This window comes from Leuresthes tenuis, unplaced genomic scaffold, assembly GCF_036924035.1.
Source record: "Leuresthes tenuis unplaced genomic scaffold, fLeuTen1.0.hap1 SCAF_10, whole genome shotgun sequence".
Taxonomy (NCBI): Eukaryota; Metazoa; Chordata; class Actinopteri; order Atheriniformes; family Atherinopsidae; genus Leuresthes; species Leuresthes tenuis.
In genome coordinates, this window is record NW_027325364.1 from 2,980,303 (window position 1) to 3,005,784 (window position 25,482).

General features: G+C 43.4%; 3 protein-coding genes across 4 annotated transcripts; all 3 read right to left on the minus strand.

Annotated features, from left to right (window-relative positions):
* Positions 1-8,802: 8,802 nt before the first annotated feature.
* On the minus strand, positions 8,803-19,468 carry LOC140315951 (uncharacterized). Of its 2 annotated transcripts, XM_072393564.1 has the most exons (7): positions 18,966-19,468; positions 18,657-18,893; positions 17,684-17,771; positions 17,343-17,590; positions 10,536-10,738; positions 9,145-9,304; positions 8,803-9,043 (listed from the first exon to the last, which is right to left on the minus strand). In XM_072393564.1, the coding sequence occupies exons 1-7, from the start codon at positions 19,330-19,332 to the stop codon at positions 8,853-8,855; spliced, it is 1,494 nt and encodes a 497-aa protein (XP_072249665.1). In that variant the 5' UTR covers positions 19,333-19,468; the 3' UTR covers positions 8,803-8,852. The 2 variants fall into 2 exon arrangements, with proteins under 2 accessions (XP_072249665.1, XP_072249664.1); XM_072393563.1 differs by having other exon boundaries at positions 18,657-19,468.
* LOC140315952 (transcription factor aptf-2) lies at positions 12,749-14,363 on the minus strand. The gene is made up of 4 exons (XM_072393565.1): positions 14,020-14,363; positions 13,673-13,863; positions 13,303-13,432; positions 12,749-13,062 (listed from the first exon to the last, which is right to left on the minus strand). The coding sequence occupies exons 1-4, from the start codon at positions 14,085-14,087 to the stop codon at positions 12,891-12,893; spliced, it is 561 nt and encodes a 186-aa protein (XP_072249666.1). The 5' UTR covers positions 14,088-14,363; the 3' UTR covers positions 12,749-12,890.
* A 2,952-nt stretch (positions 19,469-22,420) lies between the features above and the next one.
* LOC140315607 (uncharacterized) lies at positions 22,421-25,147 on the minus strand. The gene is made up of 3 exons (XM_072393218.1): positions 25,060-25,147; positions 24,887-24,971; positions 22,421-23,070 (listed from the first exon to the last, which is right to left on the minus strand). The coding sequence occupies exons 2-3, from the start codon at positions 24,968-24,970 to the stop codon at positions 22,495-22,497; spliced, it is 660 nt and encodes a 219-aa protein (XP_072249319.1). The 5' UTR covers position 24,971; positions 25,060-25,147; the 3' UTR covers positions 22,421-22,494.
* Between the last annotated feature and the right edge of the window lie 335 nt (positions 25,148-25,482).

Consider the following 25,482-nt stretch of genomic DNA (forward strand, 5'->3'; position numbering starts at 1 on the left):
CCTGAGCTGTGGACTCACCAGTCAGTGCGCCAAAGTCCTGCAAAGAAACACAGTGCAGGCCTCGGTCCAGGCTTGAATAAGAATGAATTTAGTCCTTCAGCGCATACACACAGAAATACTGGGTTAGGGGAATACCAGCGCCGACGGTTGAACTTGTTTCCCCCAAAACAAATGATGCTGGCGGCTTCCAGCGAGCCGTTAAACCACCGCCCTGCTCAGCCTGGCTGATGTTTGCTCAGTTATAACAGCGAATGGAAGCAGTTACGACGGCGTTTGCGTCTCAGCAGGTTCCAGAGCCCGCATCCCCTCTCTGAAACACCCAGCCTCGGGCTGCAGCATCACAACAGCGGCGCTGTCCTCCCTGCGCTCTGCGCGGCAAACTAGAGATAAAATGGAGATTGAAAAATGCCTCTCTGTGTGAAATGACAAAGCCTCCCTTATCTTTTTCAGAGAAGACAGAGAGCAGCAACGCTCAGATCCAAATGCGTGGCGCAAACGAGCACACATAAAGCCTTTATTTAGCACCAAAGCACAGCCGGAGCGCCATCCGGGCTCTCATTGCACATTTGTCTGGCAGCTGTCGGGCGGCTCAGATTTCACAGTGGAGTCGTTGTGGGATGAATACTCAGTCATATAGGTACAGCAGTAAAGACCACACTTGTGCAAGATCAGCTGTGAGTCGCCCCGCGGTCAGAATGCGTAATGTGTAGGTTTCAGGGTGACAAACAACCTCTGTCGCAACCTCTGTTTTTCCCTTAAGCTGAAGGGGGGTGGGGGGGCGCTTTGTTGATGACAGCCACAACCAGGGAGGGTCCGGTGGCAGTGACTCGCACTGAAAACAAGAAACGGGTACAAACCAATCCAGATCTGCTCATTTTCTACATCCCCACAGTTCTTCGCTGTATTACGCCTGTCACCTCCGACTGAAGACAGTGTTTTATTCTTAAATAAAAAGAAAAAATGGAAATGGACCATTCTTGTTGTCGTCTATTTATTGTGCTTAACATATCTATGTTTTCGTATTTCCACACAACAGTTTTTGGGGACTATTGTGCCTTAAATACCTTCTAATATGAAGAAAATAGCTCTAACCAAAGGATTTTGTCTGGATTTTAACAGGAACAGACAGTACCACAGTTGCATCAAATACCTTTATTTCACACACTGAAAAAGATCCAAATACACGGTTAAATGTATCCAAGTATAAATTTTAAAAAGCAGGTAATTATTTACTCATCAACACAAAGACACAAAGCAAATAGTTTCACTGTTGCAGTTACAGGTGTTGGACTCAAGGGGCGCTGCAGTACAACTGTACAACAGCCGCCAGGTTAAACTGCCCGTGCACTTTTATTCACTTATTTAGCTTATTCTAAGTGGTCCGACTGTAGTGTTGTTCCCCGGAAGGTCGTCTGCATTAACAAACTGTGAGGAAACACGTGATTGTTTAGTTGGAGCAGCAGAGCCACAAGAAATATGAACATAATTAGATCAAAGACACATGTAAAAATATAAAAAGTTACAGTTAATCCATCAGCTGCACATAATTCCTCCACTGTTAGTGTGGGGTCCTTCCCTGTTTGGCCCCTGCATGGATCCAGATGGGTTCAAGTTCTCCAGCAGGTGTCCATATTGAATGGTCTCAGTCTGGCGAGCAACTTTGCGAGCGTAGTACCTCCTGGAAGCGGCTCTCCACGCCTCCCTCCGTAATGTCTGAGTCTCTTTAGGTAACTCTGATATCAGAGTTCTTCTTCTTTTGTCCAACGAACATTTGGGCTGAGACTCTTCAGGTAACTCTGACATCAGAGTTCTTCTTCTGCTGTCCATCAAACATTTGGGCTGAGACTCTTCAGGTAACTCTGATGTCAGAGTTCTTCTTCTGCTGTCCATTGAACAGTTGGGCTGAGACTCTTCAGGTAACTCTGATGTCAGAGTTCTTCTTCTGCTGTCCATTGAACAGTTGGGCTGAGACTCTTCAGGTAACTCTGACATCAGAGTTCTTCTTCTGCTGTCCATCAAACAGTTGGGCTGAGACTCTTCAGGTAACTGTGATGTCAGAGTTCTTCTTCTGCTGTCCATCAAACAGTTGGGCTGAGACTCTTCAGGTAACTCTGATGTCAGAGTTCTTCTTCTTTTGTCCATCAAACAGTTGGGCTGAGACTCTTCAGGTAACTCCGATGTCAGAGTTCTTCTTCTGCTGTCCATCAAACAGTTGGGCTGAGACTCTTCAGGTAACTCTGATGTCAGAGTTCTTCTTCTTCTGTCCATCAAACAGTTGGGCTGAGACTCTTCAGGTAACTCCGATGTCAGAGTTCTTCTTCTGCTGTCCATCAAACAGTTGGGCTGAGACTCTTCAGGTAACTCTGATGTCAGAGTTCTTCTTCTTCTGTCCATCAAACAGTTGGGCTGAGACTCTTCAGGTAACTCTGATGTCAGAGTTCTTCTTCTTTTGTCCATCAAACAGTTGGGCTGAGACTCTTCAGGTAACTCCGATGTCAGAGTTCTTCTTCTGCTGTCCATCAAACAGTTGGGCTGAGACTCTTCAGGTAACTCTGATATCAGAGTTCTTCTTCTGCTGTCCATCAAACAGTTGGGCTGAGACTCTTCAGGTAACTCTGATGTCAGAGTTCTTCTTCTGCTGTCCATCAAACAGTTGGGCTGAGACTCTTCAGGTAACTCTGACGTCAGAGTTCTTCTTCTGCTGTCCATCAGACAGTTGGGCTGAGACTCTTCAGGTAACTCTGATGTCAGAGTTCTTCTTCTTCTGTCCATCAAACAGTTGGGCTGAGACTCTTCAGGTAACTCTGATGTCAGAGTTCTTCTTCTTCTGTCCATCAAACAGTTGGGCTGAGACTCTTCAGGTAACTCTGACGTCAGAGTTCTTCTTCTGCTGTCCAACGAACATTTGGGCTGAGACTCTTCAGGTAACTCTGATGTCAGAGTTCTTCTTCTTCTGTCCATCAAACAGTTGGGCTGAGACTCTTCAGGTAACTCTGATATCAGAGTTCTTCTTCTTTTGTCCAACGAACATTTGGGCTGAGACTCTTCAGGTAACTCTGATGTCAGAGTTCTTCTTCTGCTGTCCATCAAACAGTTGGGCTGAGACTCTTCAGGTAACTCTGATGTCAGAGTTCTTCTTCTGCTGTCCATCAAACAGTTGGGCTGAGACTCTTCAGGTAACTCTGACGTCAGAGTTCTTCTTCTGCTGTCCATCAGACAGTTGGGCTGAGACTCTTCAGGTAACTCTGATGTCAGAGTTCTTCTTCTTCTGTCCATCAAACAGTTGGGCTGAGACTCTTCAGGTAACTCTGACGTCAGAGTTCTTCTTCTGCTGTCCATCAGACAGTTGGGCTGAGACTCTTCAGGTAACTCTGATGTCAGAGTTCTTCTTCTTCTGTCCATCAAACAGTTGGGCTGAGACTCTTCAGGTAACTCTGATGTCAGAGTTCTTCTTCTTCTGTCCATCAAACAGTTGGGCTGAGACTCTTCAGGTAACTCTGATGTCAGAGTTCTTCTTCTGCTGTCCATCAAACAGTTGGGCTGAGACTCTTCAGGTAACTCTGATGTCAGAGTTCTTCTTCTTCTGTCCATCAAACAGTTGGGCTGAGACTCTTCAGGTAACTCTGATGTCAGAGTTCTTCTTCTTCTGTCCATTGAACAGTTGGGCTGAGACTCTTCAGGTAACTCTGATGTCAGAGTTCTTCTTCTTCTTCTGTCCATCGAACATTTGGGCTGAAAGTCCCGGGAGTTTGTGATAAGAAAAAAGGGTCCGGAGCGCGAGGAGTACGTCTTCTGGCGGGCAATTTTACGGGCGTAATAGCGCCTGGAGGCTGCTCTCCAGGCTGCCCTCTTCAGTCTCTGAGCCTCCTCCGGCAGCTCGGACATCGGCACGTTCCTTCTCTTGTTTCTGCGGAGAACGACAGGTAAGAAAAGGTGTGAAACTAAATAATATCAGGAAAAAAGAGCAGTTTCTTCTGAAATAAATATCTAATTCTCATACAGAATCATTTTCTCACTTCTAATTGAGTTAATTTCTTTGTTTTCTGTCCATAACTCACCTCTGGAGCTCCCCCTCGGTGATTTGAAGTCCGTCCGGCTCTTCTTGAGGCTCCTCCCTGAACTGCGTTGTCTCACCGTTTTCCGTTTTTTCTACAGAAGTTGAAGACAATTAACTTTTCTTCTGTCTCACACACCACATTTTTACAAAAAACACAACACTGACTTAGCAGAAGCAAGAAGGAATGCTTCTGAGATTAAACAGAGAGTCAAAAGGATCGAACCCAGCCTTTAGGTGTTTCTGAGCATGGTTCCGGCTTACCTTTCACACCCGGACTCTCTTCATCCTGAAGGCTGCCGTCCTTCTCCTCATGCTCTGTACACCCCCCCTCACTCAGCTCCCACTTGATTGAGAGAGTGTCGATGTCACAGGGCTCCTCTTTGACGGCGAGGCTGCAGGGAGATGCAGGCAGGTTTCGGGCCTCCTCTGAAGCCTCTGAGGAGCGGGAGGTGCAGCTCGGATCCAAGCCCAGTCCGCTGGGCGAGGACAGAAGAGCTGAATCGTGGCTTGCGGAGGAGAAATGAGATGAAGGTCGTACAAAAATACCCACTGTGGAGAAAAAGAAAAGCCTTCATTACGCTTTGGGTAACTACATTTGAATTGTACTTAAATATATTCTTAAAGGGGAACTCCGGTGTTTTTAAACCTGGACCTTATTTCTGGCATGAAATACGTTCATCTACTCACCAAGAACAGTTTGGTGAAAGTCGGCGTCCTTCAGAAGATATTTAGATGACTGGAGATCCATATAACGGAGTGAACGGGGCTTAGAGGATGCAGCCTCTAAATAAGGCATTATCTGTCTTTATTTCACCAATACTTTAAGAAGAATGAATGAATGAACGTGTGCTATAGCTCTGTTAGCTCATAGCTGCTGTTATGTGGCTACTTGCAGCTATAGGAGAGCTAACGGAGGGATTTCTACACAGGCACTCTACTGGGACCACTTCATCCCCGTTTACTTATCTAAATATCTTCCGAAGGACGTCGACTTTATGCCCCCCGATAGCCGTCAATAACAACAACACAGCAGCTATGAGCTAACAGAGCTATAGCACACGTTCATTCATTCATTCTTCTTAAAGTATTGGTGAAATAAAGACAGATAATGCCTTATTTAGAGGCTGCATCCTCTAAGCCCCGTTCACTCCGTTATATGGATCTCGAGTTATCTAAATATCTTCTGAAGGATGCAGACTTTCACCAAACTGTTCTCAGTGAGTAGATGAATGTATTTCATGCCAGAAATAAGGTTTAAAAATACCAGAGTTCCCCTTTGAAGAAACACCAGAGAAGTTTTGAACCTTAAAACTCTGAGCTCCTGACTCATTTTGAACTCTTATTTTGCACAAACCCTCGACCTGAAACTGCCGAGTGCTCAGAAGCTGAGACACAACAGTTCATAACTTCTGTTTCCTCCTTGGAAAGACACCGTTTTGCTTTATGGCGCCACGTAACCCAATTATTTGCCATAATTTAAAGAAATTATGCAGCCAAGTCAACGATAAGAACAGATAAAGCGTGCGATTAAGACACAGAACAGGAATAAACATCAGACTGGAGAGAGCTCAGAGTTAGCTTCATTGCTATCAGTGAGTAATAACTGATGAGTTTGCTTTGCTCGGCCGTGAATTACCAAACATGTGGGTTTAAATTCAGGAAAAGAACCCGACTGTGATCATTTCTCCGTCTGCTCTGTGCCGGCTGTAAATCAGAGGAGACTGAAGCTAATGATGACAAGAAACACACATTTCTACAGCACTTTGTTCGTCCCTCTTATGTTATTTAACCTTATCGTTATCACCCGTCTCACAGCTGAAGCCTCAGTTCTATTTCAGACTAACATGTAAAAACATTCAGTCATTTTTTAAACTCATTTCACACCAAAATCATTCTGAATACTATCGAAATGTTCTCTGCAATGTTACAACACATAGAAATAGAAATGTGATCAATAAAATGTGCTGACACCACATTCAGATCCTTAAAATAAAAAAATCTGAAAAAGACAGCAAGTCCTGCAACATTAGCCCACTTTGTGGGGACCAACAAATCAAAGTGCACAGCTGTGCATGAGCAGGGTTCAGATGGACATCCCACAGCAACTAAGCAGCGAAAAGATGCCACATTTCTTTAGGGAAGCGCTGAAAGTAAATCTGCTGAACTTGGACTTTATCTATGTGTTAGAGAAAGCTGTACCATCTGATTTGGGGGGGCTTCCTCCTATCTGTTAGCTCTCATAACAGTGTGTGGCTCGTGAGATTGTTTTTCTCTTCTGTCTGAACTCAGCTTCTCATAACACTGGGGAGCTGGTGAGAAACACAGAGAGCGATAGTATCATCTCTGGGTCAGCATATTTATTCTTGTTTCCTTGCAGCAGGAATAAATGTTTTGTGTTAATTGTCTCCAGCGACTCTGAGCCTCATTTTGAGAGAGTTTTCTTGACATTATGACATGTTTTTTGTACTCCTGGAGCCCTCTAAGATAGGTGGAAAACATTATTTTAAATAGTCCACAGACACTCGAAGTGGTAAAGCACAATTCCTGCTAATATGCTGATATAAAGCTGTGGGAGCCAGCTGTGGCAGCCAGATGTGGGAGCTCATATTTACTCACAGGACAGCCCGACTCCACACTCCTGCGGCCCTGATGTCATCTCGGGTTCAATGTAGCCTGAATCAAGCCCGCTCTGCTCTCCTCTCTGTCGGTTACCGGAGATCTGGGATATGCCGGGTTCGGCCTCGGATCCAAACAGCCCGCACGTGTATCCCTGTTGGCGCAGTACCTGCAGCTCGTGCTCGATCTCCGTCACCCTGCACTCCAGCCGCTGGATCTCTTTGTCCCTGTCGGCCACCATCCGTTGGTACTCATGAGTCTTAGCACTATTTACACCGTAAAGCACGTTTATTACCGAGTCTATCGCTAACCGGATGGCGTTTTCCACCACCAGAGCCTCGTCGTCGCGCAGGTGCGAGTGAAGAGTTTTGTTTTTGACCGAATTCATCTCTGAAAGCGACCTGTGGACGTTAGCAAAGCGAGCCGGTCCAGGAGCGCTAAAACACGGATGCTAGGCGACGAAGTGCACCCGCACGGACCTCTAAAAGTCCCGTTAAACACGCGACTTAAACCTTTCTAGTCGTGCTAAACGGTCGGAAATACTGACTGTAAATCCAGGCTGGTTTGGAGTTAACACGGTCTGTTCAGCTAAATTGAGAAACAGGGGTGCTTACAGCGTCGGTTTACTTCTTCGTTTAAACGGCGCTTGTTGGTTCGGCTGCGACGGCGCCCCCTGGTGGCTGGTTGGTCTAAATGAAGAAAAAGCAACACGAGGGGCCTGAAAAATCACTTTCAACAGATAGGATGTAAAACATTTGTCTTAAAGGTGACTGTCAATTGAATTAAACTGCTTTAAAATGAAATTTGTTGTGATTTGGCGCTATATAAATTTAATTGAAGAGGATAGTCTGATCTTTAAGAAAATAGACTTACAGAGAAGTCCAATGACCACATAGTTGTACAATGAATAAAAGGAATAATAACAAAACACTGGAACATGTTTGAAACTTACAATTAATTGTAACAGGTAAGGAGAGTGATATAAAGGGAATTGTATTATGTCACACTTACCTGTCCTAGTTGTTAGAGTACTAAGAATTACTGAACACAGACGTACTATTAGGTTTTCACTTATGTTTCTGTATTTATCAGACGCTTTTATCCAAAGCAACTTACAAATGAAGATATAACAGCTCTATAAAAGCTAACAATAAACTACATAGAAGGAACCCAGGAGTCCGACTCTGTCAGAGGGGACAGAGTAGAGATAGGGTGCAGGCATAGAAGGAAGTGCAGAAAGATAAAGTGCAGAGATAGAGGGGGGAGGGAAGTACAAGGTAAGTGCTGGGATAGGAGATGCTCTCTGAAGAGCTGGGTTTTCAGGAGCTTCTTGAAGATAGACAGGGACGCCCCTGTTCTGGTAGCGCTCGGTAGGTCATTCCACCATCGTGGGACGACACACTTGCTCTGGTTTGACTAAATTGATTGTCTAATCTATAAAAACCATGATTCTGATCATATATCCAAAACATTAAAATTAAAATTAATATTTTTTAATTGAAAAACACAGCTAATCATACCAACAGTTGTATTTGATTAATAGTCTAAAAGAAATCTAAAAGGTTTATTGCCGTGTTTCACTTGTTGTATTTGCAAACAGGACCAGATCATTGATCTAGATGTAATCGTTCATCATGATTTATGATCAAATCATGTGAGCTTTTCCATCCATTATAACAGGCCTCTTCACTCCTTACGTCCTGTTTGTTGTTGGAAAAACAACCTCTGTGCAGCTGATATTAGGTCTGATTATTTCAGGAACACGTAGTTCAGCTGTTTGGTTAAAGTGGTTGAAACTAAATTAGATGGAATTTTATTGGTATTAACAGGAAGTCAAATGCAACAGAATGATATTTCCAAACATTATTCAAACATACATGAGATCCTTTCAAACAATATTCATCATACAAATGTTTTAACAATAAAGATTACAAAACCTAAAGACAGTGAAAACATTTCCTGTTGTAAAAATAAATATGATTACTAACTGATATCAAAATAACAATAAATTCAACAGATATGTGCAAAGAGTCATCAGTTAAGGAGAACAAGAGCAAATAAAAAAGAAGAGGAAATGGAGCTACTATTATCATTACAGCACAAGAAACTTTAGGAAAAAGGTCCCTCGTTTCCTAACTTAAGTGTCTTTTTCCTGATAACTTTACATGACAGGTTGAGTTTACTCAATCACATCAGCAAACATCTCACCCACACAGTAATTTCTCATGCTCCCTATTGCATCCTTGCCCTTTTCTTGTCTTCTTTTTCTTCCTCCATCTCGGTCTCCAGCCAGCTGCAGCCAGCGCTTCATGTATCTCTCAATTTCCTCATATACTGCATCTTTGCAGAAGGAATTCTGCCTCACAGCATCTGCAGGAGGGGAGGGAGGCAGAGCAAAGAGTTATGGTTAAGGGTGTTTTACAACCTGGTTTATGTAGGTATGTTCAGAGGAAGTTCTTAATTACACTCACTGAGGACAACTCTCTTGATAGTGAGGCTCTCGATCTTCTGCTTGTTATTTCTTCCCCTCCAGTTAACGTTTTTGGCCAGGGTGTTGGTAAAAAGCTTGGCCATTATCCTCCAGACGCTCTCTTTGGTCGTCATACCTCCTGACAGGCCGAGGTATGAGATCTGCACAGAAGAAGCGTGCATTTATCTAAAAGCAGCATTTTCCCCAAATTATTTTTAAAAAAATGACAAATTCAAATTCTTACACTTAAGACTGTGGATCTAAATTCCTAAACTGTTCATTTCAACATTCCCCCTTTGCCCTGAGGCTGCCATTTGTATGCAAGGATCCTGTATCCTGACACCAGGCAGTGTTTGTCTTCACAAACTGTAGGATTAGCCTCTAAAATCATATTTCAGTTCATTTCCCCTCTTTAAATGCAAACTGTGAACTATATCTACCCACTACATGAGAAAAACTTTCCAAGATTACAGTAAATCTTCATGTACACACATGGGATGTTTGTCTTTACATTCTCTACACAGTCTATGGTGGCCTGATGGGTGCAAATGACTTTATAAACCTTTGCAAAATGGCTTTCCTCTTCTCTCTTCCTGTTAAAGGGTAACTCCGGTATTTTTAAACCTAGACCTTATTTCTGGCATGAAATACGTTCATCTACTCACCGAGAACAGTTTGGTGAAAGTCAGCGTCCTTCGGAAGATATTTAGATAACTGGAGATCCATATAACGGAGTGAACGGGGCTTAGAGGATGCAGCCTCTAAATAAGGCATTATCTGTCTTTATTTCACCAATACTTTAAGAAGAATGAATGAATGAACGTGTGCTATAGCTCTGTTAGCTCATAGCTGCTGTGTTGTTGTTATTGGCGGCTATCGGGGGGCTTATAGAGGGCTTTCTACACACTCGTCTACTGGGATGACGTCATCGAAGCCTGCCGCTGCAGCACAGCTCATTCGCTCCGGTAAGAACGTCCATCTTACTCAAAGTCGTCGTTCACGTTGTCAAAATCTGATAAATATCCTGCCATGTTGCACAAAACTATCAGCAGCAAACTCTGTGTGAAGTTAGCCGACTGTCACAGAGCACGGAGTGAATAAGCTGTGCTGCAGGGGGGCGTGTGGATGAAGTGGTCCCAGTAGAGTGCCTGTGTAGAAAGCCTCTATATATGAGAACTCTCTCATATCCTGCCCAATTCAACTTAAGCTTAAAATATAAAGCCTCCCCTCCTTAAGTATAACTCAGTGGTTCTTTTCTTGTCGACATTTGTGCTTCCCACAATGCTCCTTTACAAAGTACACAAAATATCACTAAACCTAAAAGAGAAGGAGTGAAAACGTCACCAACAGCGTGAGGTTTAAACAGAATGAAACTGTCTTTTAGGCCATTACCAGTTTTTTAATCAGCTCTGGCTCAGTGGAGAGCCTGTGCTCCAGATTTCTCAGGTCCTGCACAGACTGTAGAGGAAGCGCCCCAACATCTGGAGGATCGCAGTGCGGCGCTGCAGATGAACCTCCTGACTGCAGTATTTTAAGAACCGTGGAGTTTTGCTGTTTGATGGTCTCCAGAGAAACAAGAACTTCAAGAAGAATCGCTTAAAAAGTCAAAAATAAGAGGTCATGAGGACAACAGCTCATAGCAATGCCAGCTGTCACTGCTAGGTGGCAGCAGAACAACTTCCTTGTGTCATTTATCTGGATTTGTTAGCGAATTCTCATCACATACAGTGAAAAAATAAGGACATTCTCCTCCAATTCTGACATTTGACTTATTTCACATATAACAAACACCTGGCTGGGGATTTTTGTATGGAGTTATATATATATATATATACATATATTATATGATCTTTACCAGGTCTTGATAAATACCTCATGAAGAACAACACAACATTTTGCACATCCTACACTTATTGAACACAAACTGTTCAATAAGTGTAGGAGCAGAGTGTGAAAACCCCTCATTGCTTCCACAGGAATTAAGAGAGTAAGTTACAGCAAGGTGCTGCAGATCAAATGCACTCCCATAAATGCTTTGATAAGATTTCTGCTGACGTATAAATGACTTAAGCTGCCAGACTACAGTACAAATCTACCATCATCAGATCGTCAGCACATGTGGGCATTTCAATAAAAGCAGTTTGCTGGTCTGGAGCACTCAGGTGTGTTTTAACACAATGGGAAGGAGGAAAGACTTCATTTTATGGGTATTTTCTGTTATGTCCTGCTGTGTAAAACTGTGCTTTTCTTTTTTCCACAGGACTGTATATGCAATTCAAGAACATTGCAGACTTATTTTCAAATAAATTAAGTAGCAGGCATCTGAGATTTAAACCATTTTGGGCCGAACATACAAGCTAAGAGGATGCTGTGCCAGGGATAATCTGAATGTTAAACACAATAAGGAAAATAGACTGAATTATTCTTTTTCAATCTCATCCATAAATGGAAAATATATGGAGTGAGAATCCTGCCAAAACCTCGCAAGCAAGAAAAACACGTTTTACTCGCGCCCAACGATTCACAAACAAACTTAGTGTGGTTTGCAAAAACATATCCTTCAAGTACGAAACTAAAATCTTTCAAGTACAAAACAATTCTACAACTGTGAAAGAAACGTGACTTTTGGTACCATCTTACCGCTGTCACGTGACTTTGGGCAGTAACTTTCCGCTGTACAGATCCATAATCAAAGGCAAACTGATCTGTGCACAAATGCCTGTAATTCACACTCCACAACAACAGGTGGCGCTGTGCTCCACAGTGAATCTGCCTTCAGCCATCGACTTCCCAGCAACAGAGCGAACTGTTAGATTTCTTTACTGCAAACTGCTTTTTTAAGTAAGTTAGATATTTAAGCTATTTCATTTGCTTCGACGAATGCAAACAAGAGCTTGATTTTACAACAATTTGTAGCAAACCAAGACATTAGCTTAGCTAGTTTGTTGATACAAAAGGCATATTTTTCCCTATTCTGTTATCTGCTTTCAAGAGTGACTGGAGAAATTAGTGCCTTGCAGGCTGATTATTAGGATAATGATGATTTCATATCATTATTCAGTCAGCTGCCTTCAAGGCTGATTGTAGAGACTAGTGCCTTGCAGGCTGATTATTAGGCTAATGATGATTAATAGATTACCATTGGTATGGTTTCTTGTTCGCTTTTGTTTTGCAGAATCCTGAACAGGGTGGAGTCTCGTCACCTGCTTGAAGTCAACTAAGACTGTCCGTTTTTCCCTGACACTGCAGAGCGTCTTTTTGATTTTTGCTGACTGATGCCCACAAACACATGCATACACCACTGAATACTAATTAACACGCTTTTCATGTGTGAATTCATGATTTTTGTAAATAAATACTACTTTTGCATTGACAGATCATCTGGTCTCCCCTGTTTTGTTGTGGCCTAAGAGCCGGGCTGTGACACTCAATCAATCAATCTTTATCTCTTGTGTAGTACCAAATCAGAAGTCACCTCAAGGTATATATATATATATATATATGTGTGTGTGTGTGTACAAATACTCTGAAAAACCCAAAACTGTAACAAAAGGAGTCATAAGCCAGAAGTAAATTCAACAGTTTATTAACAAAATGTGGCCATTTACACACATTCTTCAAATTCTCCAAAAAAAAAAAACCCTTCAACTACTCATCATCTAATGCTGCAGCACCTAAATGAAAAGACAGATTTATCATTATCATTGGGAACTGAATAAACTTGCACACGTCTTTACAAAACAACGATCACCACCAATTACCCTTCACCTTACCTTTAAGTGCTGCCATTTGTGCATCAGCACATGCATTAAAGACCTCTTCAAACACAGCAAAGAGCGCATACCCAAGACCATGTGAGGCAGTGTTGAATTTGGCAGCCTGAGCTTGTAGGCTTTCACAGCCAGTTTTGATCATACTCCTTGAGGAAAGTAATACATATTAATATCAGTTAAAACTTGTGTAAATTACTGTAGTTAATGACAAATACACTTTTGAAAATCAAGTGACTTTATCGTTGTGCTTTGCATCTATGATAATTTTTCCATAGATTCTCTGTAATGTCATGTATTATTATTGAATCCTTATTTGAAAGTCTTAATATTGTATTTAATGCTTTTAACTGTATTGCACTGGAATGTTGTAAAGAAAAAATACTTACTTGAACAAGGCCAGATGGCCAAGGGTCACGTTTATGTCGGCGTCCTCTTCAAGAAGTAATTTTATGTTTTTAAAAGGTATAAGTCTGGTAGCCAGTTCTCCAATGTTTTCACCGAGGTCACGTGCCTCCCCTTGAAGATGGAAGAGTCACAGTTAGTTATAGTCAAAGTCAGTTGGTTAACAGTTTTTATTGTTTAGTAAATTGAAATATTCTTATAGCATTCAACTGGGCTATAAATAATTCTGATAAACTTATGAAGAAGAATGTTTTATTACTCTAAAGTAAAGCAGATGTAGAAATTTAGGAGAATAGCAGTTGCTTTGCATTGTCCATAATGACAAAGATGAACTTGAACTCATGTCGTTTGTACCCTCTGAGAGTCTGCTGCACATTGACGTGAGCGTGGTGACTGCTCTTGGCTTCACTCCCGCACTCTCCAGCTCTTCTTGAATCTCCTCTTTTTTCTTTTTGTCAGATCTTAGGAGGGCCACACACGAGGCCACCGACATTCCCTCTGGTGGCCCCACTCTCCTTCTCAGCTCCTCAACGGTGATAGAGTATCTTATCGGAGATTGACGACATCATTACACAACATCATACTCATTTCTTCCATTACTGCTCATTCGTTGTGTAGGTGAATATGCAAATTGTGCAAGTTAGCCACAAATGTTGAAACAGGGAAGTTATTGAAACATTTCCTGATATAGAATGGCGTACCTCTTTTTGCGATGCCCGAAAGAAAGAGGCAGAATGGCCTCAACCTCTTTAAATAAGGTCTCAGTCATTGTGGGTGGGGTTGAGGTGGCTGGTTTTCGTGCTCCGGCTGGATTTTTTCTACGACGAGTCGTGTCAATTCCTAAAAAAGATGACTAAAAAAGTTAGCATTGGAAAGCTCCAACTCAGTAATGCAATATGAAATCATCATTAGCCTAATAATCAGCCTGCAAGGCACTCATCTCTGCAATCAGCCTTGAAGGCAGCTGACTGAATAATGGCATGCAATGTGAAATCATCATTATCCTAATAATTAGCCTGCAAGGCACTAATGTCTCCAGTCACTCTTGAAAGCAGATAACAGAATAGGGAAAAAATATGCCTTTTGTATAAACAAACTAGCTAAGCTAACGTCTTGGTTAGCTACAAGTGGTTGTAAAATCTAGCTCTTGTTTGCATTAGTCTAAGCAAATGAAATAGCTTAAATATCTAACTTACTTCAAAAAGCAGTTTGCAGTAAAAATCTAACAGTTCGCTCGGTGGCTTAGGCTGAGCAGCCTGGAAGTTGATGGCTGAAGGCAGATTCACCCTGGAGCACAGCGCCACCTGTTGTTGTGGAGTGTGAATTACAGGCATTTGTGCACAGATCAGTTTGCCTTTGATTAAGAATCTGCACAGTGGAACGTTACTGCCAAAAGTCACGTGACAGCGGTAAGATCGTGCCAAAAGTCCCATGACAGCGTGCCAAAAGTCACGTGACAGCGGTAAGATCGTGCCAAAAGTCACGTGACAGCGGTAAGATCGTGCCAAAAGTCACGTGACAGCAGTAAGCGTGGGCCAAAAGTCACGTGACAGCGGTAAGATCGTGCCAAAAGTCACGTGACAGCGGTATGATCGTGCCAAAAGTCACGTGACAGCGGTAAGATCGTGCCAAAAGTCCCGTGACAGCGTGCCAAAAGTCACGTGACAGCGGTAAGATCGTGCCAAAAGTCCCGTGACAGCGTGCCAAAAGTCCCGTGACAGCGGTAAGATCGTGCCAAAAGTCACGTGACAGCAGTAAGCGTGTGCCAAAAGTCACGTGACAGCGGTAAGCGTGGGCCAAAAGTCACGTGACAGCGGTAAGCGTGGGCCAAAAGTCACGTGACAGCGGTAAGCGTGGGCCAAAAGTCACGTGACAGCGGTAAGCGTGGGCCAAAAGTCACGTGACAGCAGTAAGCGTGTGCCAAAAGTCACGTGACAGCGGTAAGATCGTGCCAAAAGTCCCGTGACAGCGTGCCAAAAGTCCCGTGACAGCGGTAAGATCGTGCCAAAAGTCACGTGACAGCAGTAAGCGTGTGCCAAAAGTCACGTGACAGCGGTAAGCGTGGGCCCAAAGTCACGTGACAGCGGTAAGCGTGGGCCAAAAGTCACGTGACAGCGGTAAGCGTGGGCCAAAAGTCACGTGACAGCGGTAAGCGTGGGCCAAAAGTCACGTGACAGCGGTAAGCGTGGGCCAAAAGTCACGTGACAGCGGTAAGATCGTGCCAAAAGTCACGTGACAGCGGTAAGATCGTGCCAAAAGTCACGTGACAGCGGTAAGATCGTGCCAAAAGTCCCGTGACAGCGTGCCAAAAGTCACGTGACAGCGGTAAGATCGTGCCAAAAGTCCCGTGACAGCGTGCCAAAAGTCCCGTGACAGCGTGCCAAAAGTCCCGTGACAGCGGTAAGATCGTGCCAAAAGTCACGTGACAGCGGTAAGCGTGGGCCAAAAGTCACGTGACAGCGGTAAGCGTGGGCCAAAAGTCACGTGACAGCGGTAAGCGTGGGCCAAAAGTCACGTGACAGCGGTAAGCGTGGGCCAAAAGTCACGTGACAGCGGTAAGCGTGGGCCAAAAGTCACGTGACAGCGGTAAGCGTGGGCCAAAAGTCACGTGACAGCAGTAAGCGTGTGCCAAAAGTCACGTGACAGCGGTAAGATCGTGCCAAAAGTCCCGTGACAGCGTGCCAAAAGTCCCGTGACAGCGGTAAGATCGTGCCAAAAGTCACGTGACAGCAGTAAGCGTGTGCCAAAAGTCACGTGACAGCGGTAAGCGTGGGCCCAAAGTCACGTGACAGCGGTAAACGTGGGCCAAAAGTCACGTGACAGCGTTAAGCGTGGGCCAAAAGTCACGTGACAGCGGTAAGCGTGGGCCAAAAGTCACGTGACAGCAGTAAGCGTGTGCCAAAAGTCACGTGACAGCAGTAAGCGTGTGCCAAAAGTCACGTGACAGCGGTATGATCGTGCCAAAAGTCACGTGACAGCGGTAAGATCGTGCCAAAAGTCCCGTGACAGCGTGCCAAAAGTCACGTGACAGCGGTAAGCGTGGGCCAAAAGTCACGTGACAGCAGTAAGCGTGTGCCAAAAGTCACGTGACAGCAGTAAGCGTGTGCCAAAAGTCACGTGACAGCGGTATGATCGTGCCAAAAGTCACGTGACAGCGGTAAGATCGTGCCAAAAGTCCCGTGACAGCGTGCCAAAAGTCACGTGACAGCGGTAAGCGTGTGCCAAAAGTCCCGTGACAGCGGTAAGATCGTGCCAAAAGTCACGTGACAGTGGTAAGATCGTGCCAAAAGTCACGTGACAGTGGTAAGATCGTGCCAAAAGTCACGTGACAGCGGTAAGATCGTGCCAAAAGTCACGTGACAGCGGTAAGATCGTGCCAAAAGTCACGTGACAGCGGTAAGATCGTGCCAAAAGTCACGTGACAGCGGTAAGATCGTGCCAAAAGTCACGTGACAGCGGTAAGATCGTGCCAAAAGTCACGTGACAGCGGTAAGATCGTGCCAAAAGTCACGTGACAGCGGTAAGATCGTGCCAAAAGTCACGTGACAGCGGTAAGATCGTGCCAAAAGTCACGTGACAGCGGTAAGATCGTGCCAAAAGTCACGTGACAGCGGTAAGATCGTGCCAAAAGTCACGTGACAGCGGTAAGATCGTGCCAAAAGTCACGTGACAGCGGTAAGATCGTGCCAAAAGTCACGTGACAGCGGTAAGATCGTGCCAAAAGTCACATGACAGCGGTAAGATCGTGCCAAAAGTCAGTTTTCCACAGTTGTAGAATTGTTTTGTACTTGAAAGATTTTAGTTTCGTACTTGAAGGATATGTTTTTGCAATTAAAGACGTATGTTCTTTGCAAACCACAATAAGTTTGTTTGTGAATCGTTGGGTGCGAGTGACACACGTTTTGCTTGCTTGTGAGCTTTTGGCAGGATTCTCACTCCATAAAAATACTACACTTTAAATGCTGTGTTCAAACTCTTTGATTCTAGTGGCTGAAAAGGTATATTTAAGATGTTTGACTCTTACGGTCGCATGTGGGCTGTGGAGCTGACACAGAGAGGAACTCCTGCTGCTGACACGTTCGAGGGTCTTGTGAAGCGAAGTTTGATGATATTAAATCATTCGAAGTCTGCCTCAGTGGCTCTGGTGAGCTGAAAGAACCCAGATTGTCTTTTGCGGCAGTTACTTTAGCTGCTAATGGACGGGTGATGCAAGCTTTCTTCACAACGCCCTCCTCCACTTCACACGTTGGCTGGTAGCATCCGTTCCTTTCTCTGGATTTGAAGTAAGAAAACATTCAAAGACACATTCTGGGTTTCACTCATCAAACAACAACTATCATCCTTCGAAGTTGTACAAATCTTTACCCTCCTTTCCTTTTCAGATGAGCTGGAGACTCGTCTTCTCGCCCTGTTGCAATCAGCCGAGGTTTTGCTCCATTTTCAGCCAGTGACTCTGAAATATTAACGATTAAATGAATTAGCAGAAATTAGCTGCTGCTGCTACAAGCTGCTGGATCAGGGATTCACTTAGTTTTACTCACTGCTGCAGAAGCTGCTGGATCAGGGGTTCACTTAGTTTTACACTCACTGCTGCTGCAAGCTGCTGGATCAGGGGTTCACTTAGTTTTACACTCACTGCTGCTGAAGCTGCTGGATCAGGGGTTCACTTAGTTTTACTCACTGCTGCTGAAGCTGCTGGATCAGGGGTTCACTTAGTTTTACACTCACTGCTGCTGAAGCTGCTGGATCAGGGGTTCACTTAGTTTTACACTCACTGCTGCTGAAGCTGCTGGATCAGGGGTTCACTTAGTTTTTCACTCACTGCTGCTGAAGCTGCTGGATCAGGGGTTCACTTATTTTATCTGGGGTTGTATTTATCTAATTTGATAAATCCTGGTGAGGATGGAATGATTTTTTAAATGTGTCCTGATATGAAAGCCTTGTGCTTCTTTTATGAAATGACTGTATGGATATTCCTCTCTTTGTGAAGCATTCAGACCAGAAGTGTTTTCTTTGCTCACGTGAACACGTTTCACCTCAGAGTTGTGCCTGCTGCTCTTGAGGCTGTGGACACGTCTTTCCCACCACATCAAAAGAAATATGTGGTTAAACCTCTTCCGAGCGGTCACTTTGGTGAGGAGTCATCTCCAGGATTCTGGTTTCATCTTGTCATGAAGACAACACCACATACGGTGTTCTGCTTTGAGTTAGAAACACTCAGCAGTACCACTGGGTACGTTTACCAACCATGTGACTAAAAGCTGTACCCGTATTACCTCACTTCCCTGCCCAACAACCTCAGACACGTCATGATTTCACTCACTGGGCCTGAACTTACCCTTTCTGACAGGTTTCTCCTCATGCTGCTCGTCCAGCTGGTCCAGCAAACTCCCCTCACACACCTCCCACTTGATGACTTGCTCTAAGTCGGAAGGCTCCTCTTTAACCCCAGAGTGGGCGCATGCAGCCCGTCCTTGAGTCTTCCGTGAGCTGGTGTCACTGTGGGCATGATGGGGGGCAAAAGCCTCCACAATTCCACTGAGTTTGGGAGAAATCTGTGTGGGTGCTGCTGCACCTGATGAAATGACACGTGCATGGAAAATAAGTGGGTGCCTATAAAGCTCTGCGCTGATTGGACTCAACTTACCACAGTATTTGACTAGAGACTCGTTTTCCAGCTGATTGTTATCGCTACTGTTAGCGTCACCAGAGTTTATTTCCTCTGTAACCAAACAGGAAAGTTCATCTTCCGGTGGCACCTTGATCACCTTTAGACGCAACATCCTCAGCTCACTTTCACTTTCCTCCAGCTTGCACCGCAGTCTCCGGATCTCTTTGTCCCTGTCGGCCACCGTCCTCTGGTGCTCCAGCATCCTGCGGCTGCAGGCGCCGCTCATCACCATCATCACCGCGTCAATAGCCGTCCTGATGGCTTTTTCTATGGCCACAGTCTCCTCATCGTTGTGCAAGTTTGGGGGCAACCCAGGCAGGATGCGGTCAATATATTTGCTCATTGTTACTCATTCAACGCGTGGGCGCCGCAAAGGTTATATCAGTGACTCAGAAGTACTCGGTAGAAAATTAACCACAGTTACAGTTTGCAGTCTCAGTTTTTACAGCTGACTGAAATAATCTGTGAATCGGGCCGGAAAAGCGCAAGAGAGCTGCGGCTTCTTCTTCGGCACATTTGTCTGTGTTTACGGGTTAGGGCGACGACTACTGGACACTCTGCGGAACTGCAGGTTTCGGCGCCAGTAAGTGGCCGTGAACTAATTCAAGGAGTCCGCCAAGCTGCCGGTATTTTGCCTGTAAAACTGAATTAAATGTGTCGGAAATGTCCAAGTAGCTGCCACGAAAAGAGCTGGTCAAATTCTCAAAATGCCAAGGAGCTTCCTGATTGAAACACTGGGCCATTGTCTGAAAAATCAACTCAGATCGTCTTTTCTTATTAACCTTTTCTTGACCTCATTTGAAAATGTCACGCCGTTAATAAAAAGCGGAGGAGGAAATTCCTTACGACTTTGAAAATGATAAGAATCCGACCAAACGTAGGTGGTCTGGTTAAAAGGTCTTTTTCTGTTCCTGAGCAAATTAAATTAAAATTTTCTGAAATTCTTTGAGGATAAGAAACACCAGATAATTCTTTAAAGAAGAATGGGAGGAAAGAGCTTAGGACAAGATGATGCTGTCTTTTTATAATCAACAGTTTTTCAGAAAATATTCCACAGAAAGCACAGTTAATATTTAGTTTGATTTGTGCTTAATGTTTCCGAATATCATGAATTAACGTATAGAAGTTCATACATGAATGAATCCCAGTTAGCATGACTGGCTGAAAATAATCAACCACAGCATTATTGTAGCTGCAATGTGGGACACTGTTATCTTCTTTTCTTTATAATAAAGGAAGCAATGAAGCTCCTCTCTTTAGTGTTCACATAATTCAGCCAGACTCCAACCTTTAGAAAAGGAGAGGAGGTCCTTCTGTCCCACAGAGAATCAGGCAGATAAACATGAGGACAGAAATGATCAACTGTAATTAAGTAATCTTCTGTGATATATTATTCTAATATAAAGCATCCATGAAACAATCTCTTATTGAGATGGAAGGGAGGTGCTTCTGAGTCATTTTACTCAGAAAAGAACCTGAAATTAACCCTCTGGTGGTGAAAGGGCCTCCTTCTGAGTCTCCTGATGTTGTGAATATCTGGGAAAATACGAAGCACACGAACACACCGCAAAGACCAGTCCAGCTGCCAGCTGAGCTCTACAGCTGTCGGGGGATACCAGAACAGAAGGGAAACCAACCAAAGCAATGTTTCCTCATCATCTCACCATCAAAGCTGTTGTGTTTGAGGGATTTTGAGGGTTGTTGGAGGAAGATGAGAAAAAGCAGAGATGAATTTGGAGCTGAGACATGGGGACAGAATCCTTTTATGGTGGCATGTGAGCAGCTTCTCCGTGTTTCTGAACCATTTCCCTTCTAAAGACTGTGGTGGCCTGAATGATGAAAACTTTAAAGAATTAAATCATTTAGTGGATGTCTTTATTTAAAGCGACTTACGTATAAGGAACAACATTCAAATGGTAATACAATAAGAAACCTAAGACTCTATACATCAAGTGCTAATTTGAATTCAATCTATTTAACTGAAAGAGCACAAGTTGAACAAGTTCAGATGTGCAAAATAAATGCAGGTTAGACGTGTTGGGTTGTTCCAGGAGATGGGATTCGAGGTATTATCTGAAGAAATTAGACTTCCTCAAGAGAAAGGAGAATTAAGCATTTGTTAGCTGGTTCCCAGACATTCCTGAGAAGGAAGCAGCGAGCATGGAGTTCAGATGGCTGTTTGAAGGCACCTACAGCTAAACAGTCGGTAACCCCGTGCACCGACACTTTCAGTTATGTTCTGTGTATTTCTTGATATCATTTAGTTTACATATTTGTTTAAACTAGGTTGAAATACATTATTTCTGTTTGTAAGCGCGCACATTTAGATCTAATTGTATTTTCAACTTTGTTTTATTTTCTTCTATCGGTGCTGGGAGGAGCCATGTGAGAGCTGGGGGGGGGGCAAAAGTGAGCACAAGAAGTGCAATGAGCCTGTACCAAGGCAGCTTCATCGGGGGGGGGCACGGTGTAGTTTACATCCTTTAGATTTGCAAGTAATTTGTTTATTTAGTTAATTCTTTGAGTGATTATTAAATTAACTGTTAGGTTCTGTTTCTTTATTTGTTAGTATGTGTTACCCCCCCCTCTTGTGTTGAAAATTGGTTTGATCAGCCAGTATTTAAGTTCTCCTTTGTTTCCTGTTTGGTTTCTTTGTTAAGTTACTTATCATTTGAACAGTTGGTTTGAAGTTATTATGACTTTGTTTTGTTCATTTGACCTCTTTTAAGGGCCCTGATATGATGTTCTTTGGGTAAATAAAACCCGTTTCTTGTTTAATCCATCTGCGTCCTCGTGCTTGACCAGCTCACAAAGACCCAGAAGTCATTTTATTTGGGCTGCCTTGTGCAGATTTCTGTGATAGTGGAGTGATGTGTCCTATTTGGCGGATAAAACACCAGATACGCAGCTGTTTTGGACATCTGTAGGGGTTTCACTTTGCCTGCTACAAAGACAGACGTGTAGTCTTGAGTTCCATGTGCAAAAATTAAATGGGAATATAACAAATTCCTACATTTTTATCGTTCTCTCTCTTCATTTGGTTGAGACAAAGTATATTTCACACAAAAATAAACAACTAAAACAATCTTAAGTCGTGCATAAATGAAAAGTTTTCAGAGAAAACTGGTGTGAAAGGAAAGTCTGATACATTCTCACCTCTTCACATTTTTCTGTTCAAATGTCAAATACTTCTATCATTACATAAAGTAAGTTAAAAAAACACGATGTGCCCCAGAAAAAGAACAAAAATGCAATAAATTCAAATACCGGGTGGAATAATTAGACGGACATGTCTGGTTGTGAATGCTGTCATTGACCATTGATGATTAAATATTCTAAGATTTTGGTTTATGAAGCTTTTAATCTTTTAACTTATGGTGTCTTTTATGAATCCTCTGCAGTAACTAGTTGAATAAGAAATTAAATTGCGAGCATCAAGCTGGATTCTCATCTGCAATGCCTTCCAAAGCCATTGCACTCGGTTGTCCTCTACTGTAAATGGGTCTTACTCTGAACTTAAAGGGTAATTTATGCCTGCACTTAATTTTTCTGACTGCTGTGGATAAGATTGATCTTTTCCTTTGGTTTCTTTGGACACCAAAACTGGAACAACACCGTTGGCGGTTTTGTTGAGGATGCAGTAATCGTTACAGTAATGCGGCGGTGGGTTCTCATCAACAGGACTACCCGGTAAGCTGCTCTCTGGGCTTTGAGTCAGGCCCTCACAGCTGCAGCCAGAGTCAGCTTGGCTGATCTCTAAGAAACCTGTGGGTGGGGAGGAGGCCGCTTCAACCTGTGACACATCAAATTCCCACACAGAGCAAGGCAGCTGAGTGTAAGACGTGTTCCTTGCACAGATCACAGTTCTGGGATGGGAGGCCTCATGCATCCCAGGTAAGCCAACATAGGAGGTCAGGTGTGTCTGAGGGAATGTCAGCTGTATCACGGCAGGGTTGTGGAACACTTGGTTCTCCTCTGGATCTTTTGTGATGGTCGCTGGCACAACATTCACTATGTCGGTTATCAGGTCCTCCTCGGCTTTGAACGTCAGTAAAAACTTCCCTCCAGGCGCCAGCCACTCCTACACATTCAAAGGGAGATACGAGGGGTGTGATGCAGTTAATCATAGGGGCTGAAAAGTAATCCTTCACGTCTAACTGACTGGTGATGAGTTCAAGGCTTTAAAGGGGAACTGGTGATGAGTTCAAGGCTTTAAAGGGGAACTCCGGTATTGTTAAACCTTATTTCTGGGGTCACCAATTAACCTAACATGAAGCCAGAGGGAACCCCCGCTTACACAGGGAGAACATGCAAACTTCAACTAGGAACTGTGAGGCTGAGCTACAATCATAAGAGAAAACTCTTCAAGCATCCCCCCGTTAGCTTTTCGATGTTAAAAAAGGGTTTGAGTACACATCTGAGCCCACAGATATACATGATGACATGAGAAGTTAAGCTTTTCCCTGAGTTCAAAGGGTGCATTAATCATATTAAGAAAAAAAAGTCACTTTTTTAGTATTATTCTATTAACTTAATAACAAGAAGCAAACTCAAGCTGGACACAATACAATTACATTCACACATGCCACTTAAAGGGGAACTCCGGTATTTTTAAACCTTATTCCTGGCATGAAATACGTTTGAGATGGTAGATCACTCAATGTGACAGTGTGAGGTTAGAGGGCTCATTTAAGAAGTGAAGGCCAGTGTCGCTCTCAGTGATGTGAGATCATGAAGCTTTAGTTGCAGCTCACCTGCCTGGAAAATCTACTAATGGTATGGTGCATTCTGCCTCCCATTCAAACACATAAGTCATCCGAGGGAAATGTCTGCCATCCATGATGACACCAGAGAGTAGAATGAATAGTTAAGAGGTGCTTGTGAAACTTTGGAAAAAACTGCAAGAACTCTACGACATTAAAGGGGAACTCCGGTATTTTAAACCTTATTTCTGGCATGAAATACGTTCATCTACTCACTGAGAACAGTTTGGTGAAAGTCGGCGTCCTTCAGAAGATATTTAGATAACTGGAGATCCATATAACGGAGTGAACGGGGCTTAGAGGATGCAGCCTCTAAATAAGGCATTATCTGTCTTTATTTCACCAATACTTTAAGAAGAATGAATGAATGAACGTGTGTTATAGCTCTGTTAGCTCATAGCTGCTGTTATGTGGCTACTTGCAGCTATAGGAGAGCTAATGGAGGGATTTCTACACAGGCACTCTACTGGGACCACACAATTTTTCAAGCGATTTCTGGACAGTTTTCCAGAATCCGAATGAAATCAGGCAGAATCTCAGGAGAGTTGTGGCGTGCTCCTGTCATCGCTTTTGGTTTAAGGTGGTCATAACACTCAGTCCAGACTGTTTTAAGGTGGTATTTCTCACATTAAAATCAAACATGTTTAATATTATCCTAAATCTTTTGTCTTGTTATATCTAAATTGTGTCGTTCAGTGACTCTTTCGGCGTTTTCAACCAACATGTGTGATGCAGCCTCTGAATAAGGCATTATCTGTCTTTATTTCACCAATACTTTAAGAAGAATGAATGAATGAACGTGTGCTATAGCTCTGTTAGCTCATAGCTGCTGTTATGTGGCTACTTGCAGCTATAGGAGAGCTAACGGAGGGATTTCTACACAGGCACTCTACTGGGACCAGTTTGCTTATAGCTGCCACTTTATCAGTCCCAACTTGTTTGAAACATGCTGTTATATGTTTTACGATTCTTGGAATCACAAAGTTGAGAGTTAAATAAAAAAAAACTAACCCTCCCTGTTGTTTTCACAGCAAAAATCATATCTGAAGGAGCATCTTCTTATTTTTACATTCAAACGAAGACAGTTTTCTGTATTTTGCCATTAAAAAGGAGGAAACAAGTCGATTGTCTCACCTGCAGATTTCCGTCACTCTGTTGAAACATAGGCTGAAAGAAAGGGGCCGGTGACGGTGTGTAGGACAGAGTTTTTATCTTCATTCTGCCTCAGAAAGATCAGAAAGATCAGATCACTCGGAGGAGAGGCCGCTCAGAGCAGCAGTCCTGACCAAGTGTGACAGATGAATTACCTTGCTGCAGGACTGTACAATACAAGCAGAAGGACTCCAACAGACAGGCACACTGGGCCCAGAGATTTGGCCAAAAGGATGAACAAACTTTCATGTTCTGAGTCAGAAAGAAATTCAGAGTTATTGACTCATTCCACAGATATACAGTAAGTATATTAGGTGGCTGATGCCCATGAATCATCTCCACTTTCCTCTGAAAGCAGTGAGAAAAACACGCAGTATCTATCTCTACAAGTCAGGTTTACAGCAACAACCAACTGTAAGTCACACATTAGAGCGGCTCTGTGATCACTTTGGCTCTAATCCTACTGTTTTTGTGTAAAATATCAGCTATATAAAAGGCCAATATGTGCACACTGACTGATCCTCATCTTTTCCTCACAGAAACCTCGGAAATAGTTGCCAATTTTTCATTAAATCTAA

Bases quoted from the DNA above. Each gene is read 5' to 3' on its own strand.
- LOC140315952 (XM_072393565.1), bottom strand. From the start codon at position 14,087: ATGACTGAGACCTTATTTAAAGAGGTTGAGGCCATTCTGCCTCTTTCT. The intron at 13,433-13,672 runs GTACAAACGACA...TCCATCTTCAAG, and splicing joins GTGCAGCAGACTCTCAGAGG to GGGAGGCACGTGACCTCGGT. The intron at 13,063-13,302 runs GTAAGTATTTTT...ACTTTCCTCAAG, and splicing joins GGCCATCTGGCCTTGTTCAA to GAGTATGATCAAAACTGGCT.
- LOC140315951 (XM_072393563.1), bottom strand. From the start codon at position 19,332: ATGAGCAAATATATTGACCGCATCCTGCCTGGGTTGCCCCCAAACTTG. The intron at 17,591-17,683 runs GTAAAGATTTGT...CTTCAAATCCAG, and splicing joins CATCTGAAAAGGAAAGGAGG to AGAAAGGAACGGATGCTACC. The intron at 9,044-9,144 runs GTGAGTGTAATT...CCCCTCCTGCAG, and splicing joins TATCAAGAGAGTTGTCCTCA to ATGCTGTGAGGCAGAATTCC.
- LOC140315607 (XM_072393218.1), bottom strand. From the start codon at position 24,970: ATGAAGATAAAAACTCTGTCCTACACACCGTCACCGGCCCCTTTCTTT. The intron at 23,071-24,886 runs GTGAGACAATCG...TTGAATGTGTAG, and splicing joins AGAGTGACGGAAATCTGCAG to GAGTGGCTGGCGCCTGGAGG.